Source organism: Bombina bombina, chromosome 2 (assembly GCF_027579735.1).
Source record: "Bombina bombina isolate aBomBom1 chromosome 2, aBomBom1.pri, whole genome shotgun sequence".
NCBI classification, from domain to species: domain Eukaryota; kingdom Metazoa; phylum Chordata; class Amphibia; order Anura; family Bombinatoridae; genus Bombina; species Bombina bombina.
The window spans coordinates 836,572,553-836,599,145 of record NC_069500.1 but is presented as its reverse complement, the minus strand read 5'-3'; the positions used below and the strand labels follow the sequence as shown (position 1 = coordinate 836,599,145).

Below are 26,593 nucleotides of genomic sequence, written 5' to 3'. Positions count from 1 at the left end.
ACAAGAGACAAATGTGTGCAGACACCAATTAGCAGCAGCTCCCACTAGTGAATGATATGTGCGTATTCATTTTTTAACAAGGGATACTAAGAGAACAAAGCACATTTGAAAATTGAAGTAAATTTAATAGTGTCTTAAAATGACATGCTCTATCTGAATTATGCAAGTTTAATTTTAATTAATCCCTTTAAACTTTCATGATTCAGATAGGGCATGTAATTTTAAACAACTTTCCAATTTACTTTTATCATCAAATTTGCTTTGTTCTCTTGGTATTCTTAGTTGAAAGCTAAAGCTAGGTAGGCTCATATGCTAATTTCTAAGGTCTTGAAGGCCGCCTCTTATCTGAATCCATTTGACAGTTGTTCACAGCTAGAGGGTGTTATTTCATGTGTGCCACATAGATAACATTGTGCTCACGCCCGTGGAGTCACTTATGAGAGGGTTCTGCTGAGCTGCAAGTCTGTCAAAATAACTGAAATAAGGGGGCAGTCTGCTGAGGCTTAGATACAAGGTAATCACAGAGGTAAAAAGTATATTAATATAACTGTGTTGGTTATGCAAAACTGGGGAATGAGTAATAAAGGGATTATCTATCTTTTTAAACAATAACAATTCTGGAGTAGACCGTCCCTTCAATTGTGGGGTTTCCAATACTCAAGACATACTCCAGACTTCACAAGCCTAACTTTCTTTCCAATCTCCCTATGTTTTATTCTGAATATATTTCTGTATCTAGCGTGCAAGCACTATTTGATTATTTTTAAATGTACCAAGGCTTAGAAATATCTCCATCTTCAAATGAGCAACTTGCACAGAGAAGTTTAAAGGGACACTAAACCCAAGCATTTTCTTTAATGATTCAGATAGAGAATATAATTTTAAACAACATTCCAATTTAATTCTATTATTTAATTTTCTTCATTATTTAGCTATCATTTGTTGAAGAAATAGCAATGTATATGGGTGAGCCAATCACACGAGGCATCTATGGACAGCAACCAACCAGCAGCTACTGAGCATATCTAGATATGCTTTTCAGCAAAGTATAACAAGAGAATGAAGCAAATTAGATAATAGAAGTAAATTATAAAGTTGTTTAAAGTCACATGCTCTTTCTAAATCATGAAATAAAAAATGTGGGTTTCATGTCCCTTTAAATAAAGGTGAGGCTGAATATATTTATGACCCAGGTAGCCATTGGCATGGATATATACTATGATAACATTTCTGCTTGACAAATTCTGTATTTTCAGTTAGACAATGTTGACACTTGGCCTTTGACCAAAGCTAGAATCGCCAGTCTTTTTAGACTGCTTATACACATTTACATAATGCTGCTTAATTTACCCTTGCAACAGAACAAAGTGTCTCCTCTTGCTTCTGTTTTCCAATACTACACATTGTGCAACCAGATTTGATAATCCAGGAAATAACAGCAGTTCCCAAATATGACACAAAGTAAATACACAAGCTACCCATAACCCCTCCTGAATATGCAACCACCCCCTCTTCACTGCACTTTATAAGCGACCTACAAAAAGACCAGAATCTGACAGGTTACAGAACTGAACAAGCACACCATCTGAATGCAGGTGAGACGACCACTGTAGGTTTCTCAGTTTAGTTACATTACATGTACAGAATACATAGTCTTATGTTGTTTAAATGTATTAAAGGGACAGTAAAGTTACAATTAAAAGGAAATAAAGGTCAAATTTGAAATGTACATGGGTGCATTAAAATTTTGAATAGAAGAATTTTTGCAAATGCTTCTAGTTAAGAATATTTCTGTTTTTCAGTGGCATACGCACATATGGTCTGAGGGCCACGTGTATCAGCATTCGAAAACCACAAATTCTCAAAGAGTCAGCAGGGGCTTGTGTGAGTCTTCACTGATGCAGTAGACACCATTCAGCAGGGGCATTTGTATCCTGGAGCTATAGTCACACGTACCATATGTGTGTATGTCAATGAAACAGTAAACAGAATTACTAGCAGCATTTGGGCTAATGAAAGTATATTGCTTCTATTTATAAATGAAGGGCTAGATTACAAGTGGTGCGCAATTTAGCGTTCCTGCACACTTGTTAACTTCGCTAGACAAAGGCTTTTTAGGCGTGTCTGTTAGCTTACGTATTACAAGTTGAAAGTAAAAAGTTTTCACACAAGTGCTAACCCAACGTGCACAAAAAGCCAAATATCCTGCCTAGGTATGGTTTCCAACAAAGGATAAAAAAGAACAAAGTAAACATGATAATAGAAGTAAATTGAGAAATTGCTTATGATTATATACTCCATGTATGTTTAAAGGGAGATGAAACATAAACATTTGATTGATAGTTGCACCTATATCCCTCTTGATATTGGCTCAGCATATGTGTTCAACAAAGGATACCAAAAGGATGATGCACATTTGATAATTAATTAAGTAAATTGAAAAGTTGTTTAAAACTGCTCATTGTGAAATTTTAATCTTGGCTTTACAGTTACTTTTCTACTTTCATCAAAATGTAAGTAATTGGGTCTGATCTGAGGTTTGATGTGGGCATATAGTTGACAGTGGTTGATGCTCAAATGAGGTCTAACATGGGCATATAGCAAACAGGGGCCTCATGGCCATGGGTTTGATCTGAGCTCTGAGGTGTTATATACTTGATAAAGACTTTGATCTAGATTACAAGTGAAGCGCTACTGATAGCGTAGGGTGCGCTATCAATATTGTGGGCTTGCTCTAAGATTAGCGCTAAATTTGGCATTACAAATCCATCGTACAACAGAATTACCAGAAAATGTTTAGCGCGGCTGACATCTCTTTAGTACGCCCCACACTTGCCATGTTAAACTTTCCTCATATTACAAGTTGTGAGTTTTGTGTTGTGCATGTGTATGTTTATGTATGTGTACATATGTACTGAGGAAGGGGAAAGTTAGTAACCAAAACGTCACTTATAAAATGAAAATGAGAGGGATTGCTGGGTCCTTTGTAATTATTAGATGTTTGTCCCCCAAGGACTGTCAAGTTGTTGCTGTGGAGTGAGAGTGCACTTATTAAGATTTCTATACACACATACTACATATACACACACACTTAAAATATTTATTTTTTATTTTTAAATATATATATATATATATATATATATATATATATATATATATATATATATATACAGTGTATATATATATATATATATATATATATATATATATATATATATATATTAATATAGATCTCTAAAATAAAAATTATTTTCTTAAAGGGACATTAAACCCAATTTTTTTCTTTCATGATTCAGATAGAGAATACCATTTTAAACAACTTTCTAATTTACTTCTATTATCTAATTTGCATCATTCTCTTGATATTCTTTCCTGAAAAGCATATCCAGATAGACTCAGTAGCTTCTGATTGGTGACTGCACATAGATGCCTCATGTGATTGGCTCACCCATGTGCATTGCTATTTCTTTAGCTAAGGATATCTAAAGAATGAAGCAAATTAGATAATAAAAGTAAATTGGAATGTTGTTTAAAATGGTACGCTCTGTCTAAATTATTAAAGAAAAATGTTGGGTTTAATGTCCCTTTAAGACCAATGCTATTCCAAGTGTTTTTAGCAAACTTGGTTTAGTGCACTTTTGGATTAGCGCTAGAGTAAAAGACACAGGGTATTGTAGCGCACCCCAAGTCTATGGAGAGAAGGACTTAGCACAGCTGTGTTATCAAACCTTCAAACCTTCTAGTGCGTCTGAGGCTTTCACTCAAATTAAAAAGTTGTACTTTAAACTTGTAATATGAGCGCACGAATAGGAGCGGTATTAATTTAACTTGAGCAGAGTCAGCGCACAATAGCGCTAACATTTTTGCTCTCCAGAAATCTAAGCCTTTGTTGTTAAGGATTATTGATCAACTCCCAGCATATAGTTACAGGGGCTTCATGGTTATGCATCTCTTCTGAGATCTGAGGTGGACATATGACTGACTGGAGAAGGGGGACCATGAGTATGGTCTGAAGTTTGATCAGGATTCTAACTACCTCTTTCCTGTGGTCATCAGTATTTATATAAAGGGCATATGGCAATGCTAACAGCAAAGCATAAAGCTAGAAACAGAAAAACTAGGTAACAATGAAATATAGATGTGTTCTTACAAACAAAAAGGTAACTACAGGGAGAAAGAGAAGGCTGTAAGGGGAGGTTCACCAAGGTGAATTAAAGCTAAAACAATGGCCTGCACACAAATAAAACAAGACAGACTGCATTAGGAGAGGTATATTCCACCTAGCAGAAACTGAAATTTAGACAGAGATAAATAAACGTAAAAAAAACAACAACTTATAATCAGATGCAAATTAGATTATTAATAAGGAGGTAGAAATTAGTGAGGACCAACTTCCTAACACATGGGCGCCACAGATCAACGTTCTAGAAGCATAAGGGCCGCATATTAATTTATAGATATTAAACACACAAAAATTATATTTCCTTAAAATACCCTGTTACAGGGCCAGATCTAGTAAATGTTCCACGGTACCCTCTATCTGCTCTTCACCCCTTCAGGAGGTCTCAAAGCACATATTTTTAGATACAATTTGTTTGGGACCACAAAACTTATAGCACATATTCCAAGTTCTACACAGTTTCACTGGGGCCACAAAAATGATTGCTGAGGACTGCATGTGGCCCGTGGGCCAGCAGTTGCCTATCCCTGCGCTAAATGATCTCCACTTTCCATGCTATGTGGAGTATTTATTAAAGGATGTTGAATGTTAAAGTGATGGTAAAATTTCCAATTTGTATAATCAGATCCGGAATAGAAATTATATTTAAGATGGGCTTCATCCATTCTAATTCATCCATTCCAATCAGCGTTCTAACAAAAAAAATTAAAAATGGGTGAGTGCCGTATGGCTAGAGCACCGTTTGGAGAACACCATCGCCGCCACTATAATAAATATATTAACCCCTAAACCGTCACACTCCCGCATCGCAAACATTAGTTAAATATTATTAACCCCTAATCTGCCGTCCCTAACATCGCCAACACCTACCTACAATTATTAACCCCTAATCTGCCGCCCCCAACGTCGCTGCCACTATATTAAAGTTATTAACCCCTAAATCTAAGTCTAACCCTACCCCTAACACCCCCTAACTTAAATATAATTAAAATAAATCTAAATAAATATAACTATCATTAACTAAATAATTCCTATTTAAAACTAAATACATATAAAATAAACCCTAAGATAGCTACAATATAACTAATAGTTACATTGTAGCTATCTTAGGGTTTATTTTTATTTTAAAAGCAAGTTTGTATTTATTTTAACTAGGTAGAATAGTTACTAAATAGTTATTAACTATTTAATAGCTACCTAGTTAATAAATACAAAAGTACCTGTAAAATAAAACCTAACCTAAGTTACAATTACACCTAACACTACACTATAATTAAATTAATTCCCTAAATTAAATACAATTAACTACAATTAACTACAATTAAATAAAATTATCTAAAGTACAAAAAACAACACTAAATTACAGAAAATAATAAACAAATTACAAGATTTTTAAACTAATTACACCTAATCTAATCCCCCTAACAAAATAAAAAAGCCCCCCTCAAAATAAAAAAAGCCCCCCTCAAAATAAAAAAAAGCCCTACCCTACACTAAATTACAAATAGCCCTTAAAAGGGCCTTTTGCGGGCCATTGCCCCAAAGTAATCAGCTCTTTTACCTGTAAAAAAATTACAAATCCCCCCCAACAATCAGCGAATAGGATTGAGCTCGCATTCTATTGGCTGATTGGAACAGCCAATAGGATTGAACTTCAATCCTATTGGCTGATTGCATCAGCCAATAGGATTTTTTCTACCTTAATTCCGATTGGCTGATAGAATTCTATCAGCCAATCGGAATTGAAGGGACGCCATCTTGGATGACGTCACTTAAAGGAACCGTCATTTAGTAAGAAGACTTCGATGGAAGAGGATGCACCGCGCCGGATGTCTTGAAGATGGACCTGCTCCGCGCCGGATGGATGAAGATAGAAGATGCCGTCTGGATGAAGACTTCTGCCCGTCTGGAGGACCACTTCGCCCGGCTTGGATGAAGACTTCTCCCGGCTTTGTTAAGGACTTCGGCCCGGTTGAGTGAAGACGTCTCCCGGTAAGGTGATCTTCAAAGGGTTAGTGTTAGTTTTTTTAAGGGGGGATTGGGTGGGTTTTAGAGTAGGGTGGGTGGTGGGTTTTAATGTTGGGGGGATTTGTAATTTTTTTTACAGGTAAAAGAGCTGATTACTTTGGGGCAATGCCCCGCAAAAGGCCCTTTTAAGGGCTATTTGTAATTTAATGTAGGGTAGGGCTTTTTATTTTGGGGGGGCTTTTTTATTTTGTTAGGGGGATTAGATTAGGTGTAATTAGTTTAAAAATCTTGTAATTTGTTTATTATTTTCTGTAATTTAGTGGGGGGTTTTTGTACTTTAGATAATTTTATTTAATTGTATTTAATTTAGGGAATTAATTTAATGATAGTGTAGTGTTAGGTGTAATTGTAACTTAGGTTAGGTTTTATTTTACAGGTACTTTTGTATTTATTTTAACTAGGTAGTTTATAGTTAATAACTATTTAATAATATTCTACCTAGTTAAAATAAATACAAACTTGCCTGTAAAATAAAAATAAACCATAAACTAGCTACAATGTAACTATTAGTTATATTGTAGCTATCTTAGGGTTTATTTTATAGGTAAGTATTTAGTTTTAAATAGGAATAATTTAGTTAATGATAGTTATATTTATTTAGATTTATTTTAATTATATTTAAGTTAGGGGGTGTTAGGGTTAGACTTAGATTTAGGGGTTAATATGTTTATTATAGTTGTGGCGACGTTGGGATTAGAGGTTAATAAATGTAGGTAAGTGTCGGCGATGTTACGGATGGCAGATTAGGGGTTAATAATATTTAATTAATGTTTGCGAAGCGGGAGTGCGGCGGTTTAGGGGTTAATATGTTTATTATAGTGGCGGCGGTGTCCGGAGCAGCAGATTAGGGGTCAATAATATAATGTAGGTGTCGGCGATGTCGGGGGAGGCAGATTAGGGGTTAATAAGTGTAAGATTAGGGGTGTTTAGTCTTGGGGTTCATGTTAGGGTGTTAGGTGTAGACATAAATTGTATTTCCCCATAGGAATCAATGGGGCTGCGTTAAGAGCTAAACGCTGCTTTTTTGCAGGTGTTAGGTTTTTTCAGCCGGCTCTCCCCCATTGATTCCTATGGGGAAATTGTGCACGAGCACGTTCAGCCAGCTCACCGCTAACGTAAGCAGTGCTGGTATTGAGGTGAGATGTGGAGCAAAATTTTTCTCTACTCTCAATTTTTTGCGGTTAACGCCGGGTTTCTAAAAACCTGTAATACCAGCTCTGTCTGTATGTGAGCGGTGAGCTTAAACTGCTTGTTAGCACTGCACCCCTGTTAACGCAAAACTCGCAATCTAGCCGATTGTTTCCATTCCATCTGATTATGCAAACTTTACCATCACTTTAAACTCATCAACAAACACAATCTATTAAATACTGGTTCAAAAAAGCTATACTGAATTGATAGAAAAAAAATGAAATAGGAAGATAATAATAATGAAGGTAATGAAGACAAACAGTAATTTAATGTGTAGACAAACTGACAGATATTGACAAGGAAAACATACAGAGATAGTTGGTGAGGTTTAACAGAGATTTAGAGAACAAAGCGGAAAACACTCGGACAGACAAATCAATACAAGCTACACGCTGATAAATATAAACAGTCTTTCAAGATCACTGGCAACCAAAAAATATCCCTAAAAAGGATATGGAACGCTATATAAATGTTACATATAGTGATGTATTCAAAACAAAGATTAGTCTAAGAATATTATGCAAATGTATTCCCTTTAAAAGGAACAGTGTACTATAAAAAAATGTTTTCCCTTAATGGCTTAGAATACAAGTGGAACACTATTGCTAGGGCAGGGTGCTAAATCCATATTGCTGCCCACGCTAAAATTAGCATGCTAATTCATGTTACAAGTCTATGGTAAAACAGATTTCCCAGAGATGGTTTAGCACGGCCGATGTCGCTTTAGCACTCCCTATACTTTCAATGGATATTGCAACCGCGCTAAACATCGCTAATATTAAAATTTTAAGTTATGGCTTGCGAGCAAGCGAAAGCCAAAATAGCGCTAGACAAAATTAGTTCGACCTGAGACCTGAAGTAAAGTGTTAGGGGGCATGGCGTTGCAAAATTAAGTGATAGCCTTCCTTTTTCAAGGTCCCTTTCACCCTGTATACATCTCCCCCTTTATCACAACCAAAGCACCCCCAGACCATCATATTGTCTTCACCATGCTTGACAGATGTTGTCAAGCACTCCTCCAGCATCTTATCATTTGGTCTTCGCCTCACAAATGTTCTTCTTTGTGATCCAAACACCTCAAACTTAGACTCGTCTGTCCATAACACATTTTTCCAATTTTTCTCTGTCTAGTGTCTGTGTTCTATTTATTGGCCAGTCTGAGATATAGCTTTTTATTTGCAACTCTGCCTAGAAGGCCAGCATCCAGTTGCCTCTTCACTGTTGAAATTGAAACTGGTGTTTTGCAGGTACTATTTAATGAAGCTGCCAGTTGATGACCTGTGAGGCATCTGTTTCTCAAACTAGACACTCTAATGTATTTGTTCTCTTCCTCAGTTGTGATCTGGGGTCTCCCACTCCTCTTTCTATTCTGGTTAGAGCCAGTTTGCATTGTTCTATGAAGGGAGTAGTACACAGCGTTGTACAAAATATTCAGTTTCTCTTATGGAATAGCCTTCATTTCTCAGAACAAGAATAGACTGACGAGTTTCAGAAGGAAGTTATTTGTTTCTGTCCATCTTGAGCCAGTAATCGAAACCCACAATTGCTGATACTCCAGATATTCAAGTAGTCTAATGAATGCCAGTTTTATCGCTTCTTTAATCAGCACATCAGTTTTCAGCTGTGCTAACATAATTGTAAAAGAGTTTTCTAATGATCAGTTAGCCTTTTTAAATGATAAACTTGGATTAGAAAACACAATGTGCCATTGGAACACATAACAGGTGGTTGCTGATAATGGGCCTCTGTACGCCGATGTACTGTAGATAATCCATTAAAAATTAGACGTTTCCAGCTACAATAGTCATTTACAACATTAACAAAGTCTGATCAATTTGATGTTATTTTAATTGAGAAAAAAAAATTGCTTTTCTTTTGAAAACAAGGAAGTTTCTAAGTGACCCCAAACTTTTGAACACAAGTGTATATAAATAAATGATACATTTTTGACACTGCATTTATCCAAAATCCTGTGAGTGCTTATACTCAGTTGCTATATATACAGTATATACAGTGGATATAAAAAGTCTACACACCCCTGTTAAAATGTCAGGTTTGTGAAGTAAAAAATGAGACAAAGATAAATCACTTCAGAACTTTTTCCACCTTTAATGTGACCTATAAACTGTACAACTCAACTAAAACGCAAACTGAAATATTTTAGGTGGAGGGAAAAAAACAAAAAAAACTAAAATAATGTGGTTGCATAAGTGTGGATGTAGCTGTGTTGAGAATTAAGCAATCACATTCAAAATCATGTTTATTAGGAATCAGCATATACCTGCTATCATTTAAAGTGCCTCTGATTAACCCCAAATAAAGTTCAGCTGCTCTAGTTGGTCTTTCTTGAAATTTTCTTAGTCGCATCCCACAGCAAAAGCCATGGTCCACAGAGAGCTTCCAAAGCATCAGAGGGATCTCATTGTTAAAAGGTATCAGTCAAGAGAAGGGTACAAAAGAATTTCCAAGGCAACAGTGACATTACTAAGAACTGGACGTCTCTCCAAAATTGATGAAAAGATGAGAAGAAAACTGGTCTGGGAAGCTACCAAGAGGCCTACAGCAACATTAAAGGAGCTGCAGGAATATCTGGCAAGTACTGGCTGTGTGGTACATGTAACAACAATCTCCCGTATTCTTCATATGTCTGGGCTATGGGGTAAGGCGAAAGCCTTTTCTTACGAAGAAAAACATCCAAGCCATGCTACATTTTGCAAAAACACATTAGAAGTCTCCCAAAAGCATGTGGGAAAAGGTGTTATGGTCTGATGAAACCAAGGTTGAACTTTTTGGCCATAATTCCAAAAGATATGTTTGGCGCAAAAACTGGGGTCTTAATTAAGCTAGAGGGAATTATGAACAGTTCCAAATACCATTCAATATTGACACAAAACCTTCTGGCTTCTGCTAGAAAGCTGAACATGAAGAGGAACTTTATCTTTCAGCATGACAACGACCCAAAGCATACATCCAAATCAACAAAGGAATGGCTTCACCAGAAGAAGATTAAAGTTTTGGAATGGTCCAGCCAGAGCCCAGACCTGAATCCGATTGAAAATCTGTGGGGTGAGCTGAAGAGGGCTGTGCACAGGAGATGCCCTCACAATCTGACAGATTTGGAGTGTTTTTGCAAAGAAGAGTGGGCAAATCTTGCCAAGTCAAAATGTGCCATGCTGATAGACTCATACACAAAAAGACTGAGTGCTGTAATAAAATCAAAAAGTGCTTCAACAAAGTATTAGTTTAAGGGTGTGCACACTTATGCAACCATATTATTTTATTTTTATATTTTTTATTCCCTCTACCTAAAATGTTTTAGTTTGTTTTGCAATTGAGCTGTACAGTTTATAGGTCACATTAAAGGTGGAAAAAGTTCTTAAATGTTTTATCTTTGTCTCATTCTTTTACATCACAGAAACCTGACATTTTAACAGGGTGTGTAGACTTTTTATATCCACTGTATATATATATATATATATATATATATATATAATACACACTTTTGTGCCGTTTACAGTCAAATACCTTGAAAATGCAATATAAATTTTAATATGTTGTTATTAGGATTCACTTAGAAGTAAAGATCTTTCAATTTTTAATATATATTTTTATATATATCCATATATCAAAAAAGAAACAAGAATTCAGCGCTTCTCAGGAGGGGATGAGCAATACAAAACAATTAAAAACTATATAAATAATCCTCAAGGTAAAAGAGGAAGAAATAATAATAATATAAATAATCGTTAAGATAAAGGTTATAATGAAGAAAGAGGTCACAAATATTCAAACAGTAAATGCAATTACAGTTGCTACCCTAAACGTATCTGTGTGATCTAAAATGCACTTGTGGTTATTATATGATCCTAAAAACCATTCTTAAAGTAATCACACAATCACACTCTTACGCATATAACAGTCTCTTATGGTTCTCCAGATAGTGTATTTTCACCAATGAATATGGTATGGGTGGAGGTTAATCAGATTTATAAATGGTTACGATATCCCTAATTGGAATATGGAGGATAAATATCTATGAAAATGTATCAACCGTTACTCCATAAAGATAATACAGTCACATATATTATGTTTCCCAATACAGAACAATTAATAAACATAGGGATCCTATTAAGTTCATTAACTGTTTTCACTGTTACATTGTGAATATTATATTTTAAAGTTTTTTTAATATATGTAGGAATGAATGATTGTAGTTTTTAGCACTTTTTAGTATTCTAAACTTTTTTGCATATATTTTTGCTTATTGTCTATCAGGTGTATATATATATATTTATATATGCCTAGAAAGATGTATAAATTGACACAAGAAAATATATAAATCTACATATTCACAACCCGCTACTAGGGTATTTAAGGAGTGTAAGTTACACCAATCAGGAGCAATCTCTTGATAAAGTTCCTACATTGGGGAACAAAACGGCTGTCGAGACGCAGAAATCACCTATGGGTGAACATAACAGGTGTTTCTTTCAGCAGGTGCTAAACAAAGGACTTCCAACTAACACAGTTAAATCGAAAGCTTGCAGGAATCTACAGCTGAGTAGCTGACAAGCTTCACGCTGTTTTGGGAACAGCTCACCTAGAGACTATTACCCCACAGCTGATCCAGGCATATGAAGCGGTGGACAGGGAACCCAAATAGCACAGTAAGGCCTAGATTTGGAGTTTGGCGGTAGCCGTGAAAACCAGCGTTAGAGGCTCCTAACGCTGGTTTTAGGCTACCGCCGGTATTTGGAGTCAGTCAGGAAAGGGTCTAACGCTCACTTTTCAGCCGCGACTTTTCCATACCGCAGATCCCCTTACGTCATTTGCGTATCCTATCTTTTCAATGGGATCTTTCTAACTCCGGTATTTAGAGTCGTGGCTGAAGTGAGCGTTAGAAATCTAACGACAAAACTCCAGCCGCAGAAAAAAGTCAGTAGTTAAGAGCTTTCTGGGCTAACGCCGTTTCATAAAGCTCTTAACTACTGTGCTCTAAAGTACACTAACACCCATAAACTACCTATGTACCCCTAAACCGAGGTCCCCCCACATCGCCGCCACTCAATTAAATTTTTTTAACCCCTAATCTGCCGACCGCCACCTACGTTATACTTATGTACCCCTAATCTGCTGCCCCTAACACCGCCGACCCCTATATTATATTTATTAACCCCTCACCTGCCCCCCACAACGTCGCCGCCAGCTACCTACAATAATTAACCCCTAATCTGCCGTCCGCACGCCGCCGCCACCTACATTATAACTATGTACCCCTAATCTGCTGCCCCTAACACCGCCGACCCCTATATTATATTTATTAACCCCTAATCTGCCCCCCTCAACGTCCCCTCCACCTGCCTACACTTATTAACCCCTAATCTGCCGAGCGGACCGCACCGCTACTATAATAAAGTTATTAACCCCTAATCCGCCTCACTAACCCTATAATAAATAGTATTAACCCCTAATCTGCCCTCCCTAACATCGCCGACACCTAACTTCAAACATTAACCCCTTATCTGCCGACTGGAGCTCACCGCTATTCTAATAAATGTATTAACCCCTAAAGCTAAGTCTAACCCTAACACTAACACCCCCTAAGTTAAATATAATTTAAATCTAACAAAATTAATTAACTCTTATTAAATAAATTATTCCTATTTAAAGCTAAATACTTACCTGTAAAATAAATCCTAATATAGCTACAAAATAAATTATAATTATATTATAGCTATTTTAGGATTTATATTTATTTTACAGGTAACTTTGTATTTATTTTAACCAGGTACAATAGCTATTAAATAGTTAAGAACTATTTAATAGCTAAAATAGTTAAAATAATTACAAAATTACCTGTAAAATAAATCCTAACCTAAGTTACAATTAAACCTAACACTACACTATCAATAAATGAATTAAATAAAATACCTACAATTACCTACAATTAAACCTAACACTACACTATCAATACATTAATTAAATACAATATCTACAAATAAATACAATGAAATAAACTAACTAAAGTACAAAAAATAAAAAAGAACTAAGTTACAAAAAATAAAAAAATATTTACAAACATCAGAAAAATATTACAACAATTTTAAACTAATTACATCTACTCTAAGCCCCCTAATAAAATAACAAAGACCCCCAAAATAAAAAAATGCCCTACCCTATTCTAAATTACTAAAGTTCAAAGCTCTTTTACCTTACCAGCCCTGAACAGGGCCCTTTGCGGGGCATGCCCCAAGAAATTCAGCTCTTTTGCCTGTAAAATAACACATACAATACCCCCCCCAACATTACAACCCACCACCCACATACCCCTAATCTAACCCAAACCCCCCTTAAATAAACCTAACACTAAGCCCCTGAAGATCTTCCTACCTTGTCTTCACCTCACCGGGTATCACACCGTTCCGTCCTGGCTCCGATATCTTCATCCAACCCAAGAGGGGGCTAGACATCCATCATCCGACGGCTGAAGAAGTCCAGAAGAGGGTCCAAAGTCTTCACCCTATCCGGGAAGAAGAGTAGATCCAGACCGGCAACCATCTTCTTCCAAGCGGCATCTTCTATCTTCATCCGATGAGGACCGTCTCCATCTTGAAGACCTCCACCGCGGACCCATCTTCTTCCGACGACAACTTCCCGACGAATGATGGTTCCTTTAAGGGATGTCATCCAAGATGGCATCCCTCGAATTCCGATTGGCTGATAGGATTCTATCAGCCAATCGGAATTAAGGTAGGAATATTCTGATTGGCTGATGGAATCAGCCAATCAGAATCAAGTTCAATCCGATTGACTGATTGGATCAGCCAATCGGATTGAACTTGATTCTGATTGGCTGATTCCATCAGCCAATCAGAATATTCCTACTTTAATTCCGATTGGCTGATAGAATCCTATCAGCCAATCGGAATTCGAGGGACGCCATCTTGGATGACGTCATTTAAAGGAACCGTCATTCGTCGTCTAGTCGTTGGTTGAAGAGGATGTTCCGCGTCGGCTTGGAAGAAGATGGTTCCGCTCCGCTCCAGAAGAAAGAAGATTGAAGATGCGGCTTGATAGAAGACTTCATCCAGATGATGGACTTCCGACTTCAGCCCGAGGATGGATTTCTTCAGTCGCCGATTGGATCCAGACTTCAGCCCGAGGATGGACGTCGCTCTTCAGCCCCCCGCTTGGGCTTGGATCAACACTTCCGAGGCTTGGATCAAGACTTCCGAGGACGGATCGGTGAACCTGGCAGGGTGAAGATAAGGTAGGAAGATCTTCAGGGGCTTAGTGTTAGGTTTATTTAAGGGGGGTTTGGGTTAGATTAGGGGTATGTGGGTGGTGGGTTGTAATGTTGGGGGGGGGTATTGTATTTTTTTTTTTACAGGCAAAAGAGCTGAATTCTTTGGGGCATGCCCCGCAAAGGGACCTGTTCAGGGCTGGTAAGGTAAAAGAGCTTTGAACTTTTGTAATTTAGAATAGGGTAGGGCATTTTTTTATTTTGGGGGGCTTTGTTATTTTATTAGGGGGCTTAGAGTAGGTGTAATTAGTTTAAAATTGTTGTAATATTTTTCTAATGTTTGTAAATATTTTTTTATTTTTTGTAACTTAGTTCTTTTTTATTTTTTGTACTTTAGTTAGTTTATTTCATTGTATTTATTTGTAGATATTGTATTTAAATAATTTATTGATAGTGTAGTGTTAGGTTTAATTGGAGGTAATTGTAGGTATTTTATTTAATTAATTTATTGATAGTGTAGTGTTAGGTTTAATTGTAACTTAGGTTAGGATTTATTTTACAGGTAGTTTGTAATTATTTTAACTATTTTAGCTATTAAATAGTTCTTAACTATTTAATAGCTATTGTACCTGGTTAAAATAAATACAAAGTTACCTGTAAAATAAATATAAATCCTAAAATAGCTATAATATAAATATAATTTATATTGTAGCTATATTAGGATTTATTTTACAGGTAAGTATTTAGCTTTAAATAGGAATAATTTATTTAATAAGAGTTAATTAATTTCGTTAGATTTAAATTATATTTAACTTAGGGGGGTGTTAGTGTTAGGGTTAGACTTAGCTTTAGGGTTTAATACATTTATTAGAATAGCGGTGAGCTCCAGTCGGCAGATTAGGGGTTAATGTTTGAAGTTAGATGTCGGCGATGTTAGGGAGGGCAGATTAGGGGTTAATACTATTTATTATAGGGTTAGTGAGGCAGATTAGGGGTTAATAACTTTATTATAATAGCGGTGCGGCAGATTAGGGGTTAATAAGTGTAGGCATGTGGAGGCGACGTTGTGGGGGGCAGATTAGGGGTTAATAAATATAATATAGGGGTCGGCGGTGTTAGGGGCAGCAGATTAGGGGTACATAGGGATAATGTAAGTAGCGGCGGTTTACGGAGCAGCAGATTAGGGGTTAATAATAATATGCAGGGGTCAGCGATAGCGGGGGCGGCAGGGTAGGGGTTAATAAGTGTAAGGTTAGGGGTGTTTAGACTCGGGGTACATGTTAGAGTGTTAGGTGCAGACGTAGGAAGTGTTTCCCCATAGCAAACAATGGGGCTGCGTTAGGAGCTGAACACGGCTTTTTTGCAGGTGTTAGGTTTTTTTCCAGCTCAAACAGCCCCATTGTTTCCTATGGGGGAATCGTGCACGAGCACGTTTTTGAAGCTGGCCGCTTCCCTAAGCAACTCTGGTATCGAGAGTTGCAGTTGCGTTAAATATGCTCTACGCTCCTTTTTTGGAGCCTAACGCAGCCATTCTGTGGACTCTCAATACCAGAGTTATTTTAAAGGTGCGGCCAGAAAAAAGCCGACAAAACTCTAAATCTAGCCGTAAGACTTCACGGTGCTGAACTGCTGTAAAGACATACTGCTTTTTATGCTCATATTGATCTTATATCTGGTACGCTGAATACCTACTGGTTTTAACTTTTCTATTTGTGGTATTAAAACTTCTCACTTGAGTCCAGTTGCGCTTTGTCCTTCTAGGTTTTTCATTTATCCATATATACAATATCTATCTAGCAAGATTACGAGTGGAGCGGTAGTTTGCTCTCGTGTTTTAGGGCGGTTATTTAAAAGAACAACATAAGAAGGTAATATTGCATATTTCATAATCCAATGGTATGCACATTGTATAATATATTCTATTTATTCTTAATGAGATATTTAAAGGGACACTCAAGTCAAAATAAACGTTTATGATTCAGAAAGAGCATGCAGTTTAAAGACACTTTCCAATTAACTTCTATTTCAGTCTATTTCAGTCTTTTTATAGACACACTTTCTTGGGAACAAGCTCCTACCTAGCATGTGCACAGACTCACAGGGTATACGTATACTAGTGTATGATTGGCTGCTGTTTGTCACATGATAAAGTGGGCCAGAAAATGGGAGAAAAAATAAATTTGCCAGTAAAAAATCTACTGCTTGTCTGAAATTCAGAGTAGGTGTTATTGCCTTGTCTTTTAATTATGCACTTGTTAATAATGCAGTTCTACTGTATTTTGTGGTCCTTTGAATATATATCTGATGGATTTTTGCACACATATATATTTATACCTATATACTGTATATACATGATATATTATATATATAGATATAGGTATAGATATATACATATATATATAGGAATATCTATTTAAAAATAGATAGAACATATTGTGCTATGTGCAGAACATTGGAACGTGAAATATTTACAGTAAATACACAAACACTTTATTAAATATGAATATTGCATAAATATGATTTTTCATGTTTTCATCTAACTGCAAAGGGCTCCAATGCATGAAAACCGACACCGCTCGTGCGTAATCAATTGCGCTCCACTCGTAATCTAGCCCTATATTATATATGTATCCATATAGATATAAAGATATATAAATATTTATATATATATATATATATAAAAATAGAAACAAATATATATATATATATAGATAGATAAAACATGTATATTTAAAAATAAAAAGAACATTTCCTTCTATGTGAATAACATAGGAATTGAAGTATTCCTAATGCACCTTTAGCTTTAGCATAGTTGGTCTAGCGCAGCTTTGGGTTAGTGGGTGAGAGATAAAAGAAATAAACGGCTAGATTACGAGTTTTGCGTTAGAGGCTATGCAGTGACATGCAGTTTATTCTCACCGCTCACTTACCTACAGCGCTGGTATTACAGGTTTTTACAAACCCAGAGTTAACAGGCAAGAAGTGAGCATAGAGCAAAATTGCGCTCCACACTGCACTCCAATACCAGCATTGCTTAAATGAGCGGTGAGCTGGTTGTACGTGCTCGTGCACGATTTCCCCATAGACATCAATGGGGAGAGCCGGCTGATAAAAAGTCTAACACCTGCCAAAAAGCAGCGTAAAGCTCAGTAACGCAGCCCCATTAATTCCTATGGGGAAACTAAAGTTATGTTTACACCTAACACCCTAACATGAACCCCGAGTCTAAACACCCCTAATCTTACACTTATTAACCCCTAATCTGCCGAATTAATGTAGGTGTCTTTCCTTCACAGCTAGAATCTTGTATATCAAAATAAACACATCTCAAGCTAAAATTTGCATTTTTAAAATTCTTTGAGGGACTTTGCAGTACTGACGAGACATCTTAGATAATATAACCAGAGTTTTAGAGAATTGTGTCCTGAGGCCCCGTTGTTAAAAAAAAATGTGAGGAATGGGGGACCGGAATTGATGTGTCCCCCATTCCTCCCGGAAGGTAGAACTCCAAACAAGTGGTATCCCCAGGTGCCTCATCAAATTGCAGACAACGTGTAAAAAAGCAGGCTTGATCCCCTGCACCCTGCTTGCTTGGCACCCCTTTTAAGAAGCGCTGGACCGGGGCTCAATTCTGGTCTGGCGCTCATTTCCAGGAGCGAGGTTTTGCCAGCCCTCTAGTGTTGACCACATCTTGATAAAATATGCATTGTCATGTACAATGTAGATTATTTAAAGTATTGTACATATCTTAAAAGGAATTTATTGTTGTTATGTTTATTATTGCAAACATAAATATATATTTGAAAATACTGTATATGTTTATGTTTAAAATAATAGAAAGCAACATTAGCTTTTATGCAATAGATATATACAATACTTTAAACAATATGCATTATACAGGACTATGCATATCATTTTAACATTGACCCCTAAACTGCCATAACCTAATACTAACTGTAGAAGCTAAAGCCCTACACATAAATATTCAATTTTAAAATGATGCATTGATATGTAGAATGCATCAAGTCTTTAGCTCTCTTTCTAGAGCCCTCCTCCTCATGTGGTCACAGCCACACACTGAATTTCAGGATGCACGGAATCCCTTTATATAGGGGTACTGCTTCATTCCTATTGGCTGTTTTTTATTCAGTCAATAGCAAGAAAGTATTTTATTTTAAAGTCATCCAATAGGAAATAATAAAAAAAATTAAAGTAAATTTTGAGTTTTTTATTTTAGAGGTATATTTAGGTGCAAGGTAGAGTAGGGTTAGTTTGCGTTGGGGGTTGTGGTGGTTTAGGGGTTAATAGTGTAGGGTACTTGCAGTGGACTAGTGGTTTAGAGGTTTATAGTGTAGGTTGGTTGCGGTGGGCTAGTTGTGGTATAGGGGTTAATAGTTTAGATGGGTGCTTGCGGTGGGCTAGGGGTGATTTAGGGGTTAAATGTTTAAGGTACTTGCAGTGGGCTAGTGGCAGTATAGGGGTTAATAGTTTAGATAGGTACTTGCAGTACGCTAGTTGCGGTATAGGGGTTAATAGTTTAGATGGGTACTTGAGGTATGTGGTGGTAAAAGGGTTAATAGGATAGATACTTCCTGTGGGTTTGTGGTAGTATAGGGGTTAAGAGGATAGATACTTGTGGTGGGTATGTGGCAGTTTAGATATTTATTAGTGTAGTGTTAGTTTGTGATCGTGGGGTGCTTCGGTTTAGGGATATTAGGATTAGTGGTTAGCAACGACAGTTATATTCCATTGGATCGTTTACTATACATCACCAGTATGGGCAGCAATGCTGGTTGTTATCTATGGCTTGCATCGCCGATCAAATGCATTTAACCTCTAAATCCCAATAACCCCCAATGCAAACCACCACTACTAACCTCCTAACCATCAGAACTCCTATCTATAGAACCCTGTTATTAATTCCCTAACTGTCACAACCATTAAAACAATTGACCTCCAGCTGAATTTACCCTACTGTAGGACCCATCACCTAAACTGCCCCCTAACCTAAGACCCCCACCTAAACTGCCCCCTATCATAAGACCCCCACCTAAACTTCCCCCTACCCTAAGACCCTTCCACCTAAAAGTATCACTCCACTTGAACACTGGCCCATAGTAAGCTAGGGCCAGTAACTAACCATCTATAACAGGCAGCTTTTGCATAAGGATGTCCCTTTAACACTTACAAACTCGTTCTTCCAGTTTCTACTATTTTCAATTTAGAGCAGATTCATCCATTTAAACTGAATGACCTTACTTGTTTTTAGCAAAGGTAGAAGCAGAACTATAACCCTGCAATCAATGGTCGATGAATTTACAAATAAAGTTGAAATGCAAGAGACTGCTAAAGAGGAGCACCCTGGTAGTAGCTTCTGGCCTTCAAGTTGAGTGCTATAAGGTAGCTGCTGGTTCTGTGTTACTATAGCTCTGACCCTGTTTGCAGTAAAAATCTTGGGGAACCTGGCAAATGGTGTAAATAAAAAGAAACTGTGAAACATACAGTCTTGTTCTGTCTGTAAATGACTGTTGTAATCTGACTAAATACAAATAATTTATGGTTATAATCACGTATGGTTGATAGTATTTGTTCTTTCGCTTTTTGTTGTTGCAGATATGGCTTTCAGTTGGATAACAGCCCTGCTTCCTCTGGCAATCTCTCTGCCCTGTGTTTTGGGCTTGGAAGTCACGTGTCCTTTACTCTGTAATTGCACCGCTCCTCCGAACATCTCAGTGATCTGCACCACCCCAGGGATGAATACATTTCCCAGTGCTTTCCCCAGAAACACTGTCTCCATCTCTGTGGAATTCACAAATATCACCACAATAGCCCCAAAATCTCTCTCAGAATTGCCTCTTCTGGAGGAACTACATTTATCTAACAATGGTCTCACCTCTCTTCCTGACCGACTACTTGAGCCTCTAATTCGTCTACACACATTGGACCTCACCGACAACTTTCTCACATCTGTGCCACACACATTGCTACTGAATATGCCCAACTTAAAATCGTTGATCCTCAGTGGTAACTTGCTAACAAATCTATGGACAGAAGATGACTTTGTTAAGCAGAAGTTGCAGTGGTTAGACCTATCCCGGAATCGCATTTCAGTTTTGTACCTACAAAATTTTTCCTCATTCCACTATATGAAAAACTTGGACCTTTCATATAACAAATTACATGAACTGCCTGCTACATTATTCAGAAAAATGAATCCTCTTAGGCGCATTAATCTAGAGGGAAATCAGCTCTCCACTCTGCCTCCCAATCTGTTTATTAAGAATTCTCTGTTAGAGCACGTATTTCTGGCACGGAATAATCTGAGCTTTGTTCCTGATAAACTGTTAAACACACATTTTATCCAAACTGTAGATCTGTCAGAGAACAATCTGCACACACAATCTTCTGGTCTGTATCAAGTTTTGCAACAAGTGCAGCACAGAACTGAACAGACACTGGATCTCTCTAATAATCCCTGGCATTGTGACTGTCAACTTCTGTACTTGTACGGCTGGATGGCAAAGCACAAGAATATATTGTACAGCCTAGAAAGTACACGGTGTGAAAAGCCTAATGCCTTTAAAAATGCTAAACTGGTGCAGTTGTACGTGCCAGAGGAGGATATGATAAAAAGTTGCCCAGTTCCCAAAATATTAACTGAAGACTATGTTCAACAACGGACTTTTGTATGATACTCCATCAACGAATATATACTGAATGAATACCTTGCAACCTGTAGAACTAGAGTCAAAGAAACTGACACTAAACATAAAGAAACTGAGAGATAAAGATAGATATGTTTGGCCAAGTCTGTCATTATAATGTATAATCTCCTATATTAATCTCTCTAATAAATAGGAAGTGCCAAAAAAAGGCTAAATTGTGGGTGTGATAATATGAATTTCAGTTAGATTTATTAAAACAAAATACAAATCATACAAATATAAGTGCATATATTAAATACACTATGGTCTAGATTACGAGTGGATTGCTAATAGGAGCGCGAGCGATAAGGGGTTTAATATGTGGGGGGTTTGCACGCGTCAGGTTTTTCCTATGTATTACAAGTTGAAAGTAAACGTGATCACTTGAGCATAGTTTAAGTTAATACACTTCGGGTTAGCTCAACCTCAGAGCTCGGGTTAATTGTTTCTCCAAACAAAAAATTGTCACAAACCACATCAAAAATACATTACAAAGTACAGTGACACTCATAATAACAGCATCTAATAACAATTATTAAAAAAATATTGCACAAAAAAGTTATAAGGGCTCAAAGATATGAGGTCTCAGGTGTTAGAAAAAAAGAAGTCAGGCAAAGGGCTTTAACATAGAGATACACACATATAGATGGATATGTATGTATATATGTGTGTACATATGTATTTATATGTGTATATATGTATTTACAGACATATATATATATACACATATAAACACATAAATACATATATAGACATAAAGAGAAGTGAATTGGAGCCCTTTGCAGTTAAAGTGAAGGTCAATTTTGACAAATTAGTGCCCGGTTTTTAATAATCCTATTAAACACAAGGGCACTTTAATTCATCAAAATTGACATTTCAAGTGTTTTCTTCTAAAACTTACCTTTGAATCCTGAAAGCTGCTCCATTGATTCCCCCGGCCGTCGAAAGTCTCTGCTTACGTCAAAAATAACGTATCCGGCTTCCTCCAATCACGGCATTCCCCCCGGGGGATCATGGCCTGAGGGAAGGCAGTGATTGGATGAAGCAGGATTTGTCATTTTGGACCCGCGAAGAGGGCTTGTGACGGGTGGAAGAAGCGCTGCAGCAGCTTTCAGGATTAAAAGGTAAGTTTTTGAAGAAAACGCTTGAAATGTCAATTTTGATTAATTAAAGCGCCCTTGTTTTTAATAGGATTATTAAAAACCGGGCACTAATTCGTCAAAATTGGCCTTCACTTTAAGTAGGTGAAAACATGAAAAAACATAACTATGCAATATTCATATTTAATAATGGTTTAACTATGCTTTTAAATAAATATTTCACATTCCAATGTTATGCACATAAGTTAATATGTTCCAAATATGTATAAATAGATTGTCAGTATATAGCCGGGTTATAACACAATTTATTTAATAATTATTCTTTAAAACAAACCCCCAATAAAATGCATATACGAAACAATTAAAATCAATATTTTATTCCTAAATTCTCTATATTAGTTAAATTTATAAACACATTGAATAATATTTATAGAAACCAGATTACGAATTAAATGATACACACTTATGCTGAATATTCTATACAAAGATCATAAAGATATACCTTTACAAATTACCTTATTCACAATAATCTCCCAAATCAGAGTTGCATTAAAATATCACAATGAGATACCAAGGTATGGATTGTTAACTTCCAGACAAATATAATTAAGCTACTTAGCCCACAAATGATTCTATATAACTCTAATTAAAACACCAGAAGTTGAAAAATGATAGAATGGACGAGTATGCGGAAATGCTCGCCACTTGGGAAGACTACATCAAAAATCACAATCAAAATCTAGACACACAGTCAGGTTAATATCCACAATCTACTACATTTAGTCAGGAAGTCCTAACATCCAAAGGTATTTGCGCCCCTCATCTCGTTCTAGATATATATGCGACACTCGAGAATCCATAATTTGGTGATGTGTGACAATAGATAACACACTATCCTTTACGGAACCCTTACTTTGACGGGACGGTCAGCATTCTTCTCTTTCTCTGTTGCTTGTCTCTTTTTTCCTCTACTTTATTTTCTTTTTTTTGTTTTCTTTTACTCCCCCTTTCCTTCTTACATCTTATATAAAGTCAACAATATCTCATTGGATTTACATAACAAAAGAAGGAAGGTTTACTTTTATTCTACTGATTAACATGTGTTAAACACAAAATGTAACTGACAATTTTATTAAACCTGATGGGAGCTGCGTCTCCCAGACTGTAAATTGTAAACTTCAAGATGTGCTTTCTTTTTGTCAGCTTTATAATTTTTTTCAATAAAGTCAGTTTTCAAAAAAAAAGCAAAAAAAAACACCAGAAGTTATATATATTATTAATGCAAACAGCCAATTTATATGCCAATTTATCTGAGCTGAAATAAATTCTTATTTATCTACAATAAGGTAAATCCTAAAATATATCTATATAGCTGCAATCTGACTATAGTCTTAGAATACCTTTGTCTAAAATATTAAACATATAGAACAGTCATACATCACCAACATGAACCAAATTAAATGTTCCAGCTTTTCCAAGTAGATTCAGGTCACCTCATATGAAGAAAGGTATTGCAATATGAATCAAGAAATTAATCCCAGGTATTGCTTATAGTGACTGTGTCCCCAAAAATGGCAGCAAAGTTTTCAGTCAAAAGTTAGCAGGCAAAAATACTTTTTTTTTTCTTTCCCCTTGCATGAGGTTATATCATGTGATATACCCCACCCTTTTCTTTTTATAATCATCGGTGATCTGAATTTGATAGGCCCTTAAAAGAGCTGTCTTTCCATTGGCCCTCTGAGCTTGTCCCTCTCATTGGTTCATTTGGATTTGCATGTGTTCTAGTAGTCAATCCATTTGGCTGTCATACCATTTTTAACCCCCTAGGGGGCAGCAGACAACCACAGATGCAATCTCACCATCAACATTTCTAACTGTCTAAATACCTAATCTCAGAGTGTTCTTTAAATATGCTTAATATGCTCACTATTTCTTGTATTGATAAGTCATATGTTTAATATACATGGACATGGACCATATTGTGCCATTGTTTTCTGATTATTTTGATATGAAATATGAGTATTATTTCTAGCATCATATTAATAAGCAGCTCACTGTTAAGCATCTTTCTACACAGCATCATAGCATTCAACATCCTGGTATTGTATTGCATCTTAAATAAATACAGCACATTTCACGTTTCTAATAATTTTTGAGTGCATAGATTCATGTTTATGATCAGTATTCATTCATTGTTGTCTGAAAAATAAATAAACAGATGTTGTTATTTTGAATTGAGTCAAACATGTATACATACTAATGCAGTTATTCATTTAATTTATTACAAATCTGGAAGGCATTTCGTAGATCCATGAAAATATGAATTTTTATACAATACTGATGTATATTTTAATTGAAATTGAAACACCAGTTGTATTTTAAAAATTAATTTGAGAGTTACAATGCAAGACATGTGTATCTGTTAGCCAGCACAGATGTGGATCCGAGGTCTAGGGGTAATTAACAGGTCTATGCTAATTACTATATTCCTGGGCCTTAGTGAGTTTCAAAGAGATTTTTCCCAGACCTAGTGACTGTTCTTTACAGGGGTCTGATAAGTTTATTATCCATCTTGGGCAGGAAATCAACTTTAAACAGAGCAGTCACATGGTGAACATCTCTTTGAAATAACTGCCTGATCTTTGAAATAACTGCCTGAACTAATGAGACCAAATATTTTCCCTTTGCTTTCATTTGGATGTATTGTAATCAGAAAGGGGGGTTGGGGCTGGTCTGTTATGAGACCAATTCACATCAAATTAGGTTTTAGCTAAAAATAAAATATTAGATTCTATGATACATCCGTAGTTTATTTAAGGTTACTTCAAAGATATCCTGACAAGATATTCCTATATACTGTATATCAGTATATATCTATGCCTATATATAATCATGTATATATATATATATATATATATATATATATATATATATACACAGTCGTTTGCAAAGGTTTAGGCACCCCTGACAATTTCCATGATTTTCATTTATAAATAATTGGGTGGTTGGATCAGCAATTTCATTTTGATCTATTAAATAACTGAAAGACACAGTAATATTTTAGTAGTGAATTGCGGTTTATTGGATTAACAGAAAATGTGCAATATGCATCAAAACGAAATTAGACAGGTGCATAAATTTGGGCACCACAACAGAAATATCGCAATAATATTTAGTAGAGCCTCCTTTAGCAGAAATAACAGCCTCTAGACGCTTCCTATAGCCTGTAATGAGTGTCTGGATTCTGGATGAAGGTATTTTGTACCATTCCTCCTTACAAAACAACTCCAGTTCAGTTAGGTTTGATGGTTGCCGAGCATGGACAGCCCACTTCAAATCACTTCACAGATTTTCAATGATATTTAGGTCTGGGGACTGGGATTGCCATTCCAGAACATTGTACTTGTTCCTCTGCATAAATGCCAGAGTAGATTTTGAGCAGGGTTTTGGGTCGTTGTCTTGTTGAAATATCCAGCTCCGGCGAAACTTCAACTTTGTGACTGATTCCTCAACATTATTCTCAAGTATCTGCTGATATTGAGCGGAATCCATGCGACCCTCCACTCTAACAAGATTCCTAGTACCGGCATTGGCCACACAGCCCCACAGCATGATGAAACATCCACCAAATTTTACTGTGGCTAGCGTCTTGGAACACTGTGTTCTTTTGCTGCCATGCATAACGCCCCTTGTTATGACCAAATAACTCAATCTTTGTTTCATCAGTCCACAGCACCTTCTTCCAAAATGAAGCTGGCTTGTCCAAATGTGCGTTTGCATACCTCAAGTGACTCTGTTTATGGTGTGAGTGCAGAAAAGGCTTCTTCCACATCACTCTCCCATATGCTGAATTGTTGAACGATGCACAGTGACACCATCTGCAGCAAGATGATGTTGTAGGTCTTTAGAGGTGGTCTGTGGGCTGTTTTTGACCGTTCTCACCATCTTTGCCTCTCTGATATTTTACTTCTGGTCTTAACAAGAACTGTGCCTGTGGTCTTCCATTTCCTCACTATGTTCCTCACAGTGGACACTGACAGCTTAAATCTATGCAATAGCTTTTTGTAGCCTTCCTCTAAACCATGATGTTGAACAATCTTTGTATTTAGGTCATTTGAGAGTTGTTTTGAGGCCCCCATGTTGCCAC

At 36.5% G+C, this 26,593-nt stretch overlaps 1 protein-coding gene across 1 annotated transcript; it reads left to right on the top strand.

The window, feature by feature from the left end:
- The first annotated feature begins 1,512 nt into the window (after positions 1 to 1,512).
- Positions 1,513 to 24,660, top strand: LRG1 (leucine rich alpha-2-glycoprotein 1). The gene is made up of 2 exons (XM_053703158.1): positions 1,513 to 1,595; positions 20,256 to 24,660. Exon 2 carries the CDS (start codon positions 20,258 to 20,260, stop codon positions 21,332 to 21,334), a length of 1,077 nt encoding a protein of 358 aa, XP_053559133.1. The 5' UTR covers positions 1,513 to 1,595; positions 20,256 to 20,257; the 3' UTR covers positions 21,335 to 24,660.
- Positions 24,661 to 26,593: the final 1,933 nt, after the last annotated feature.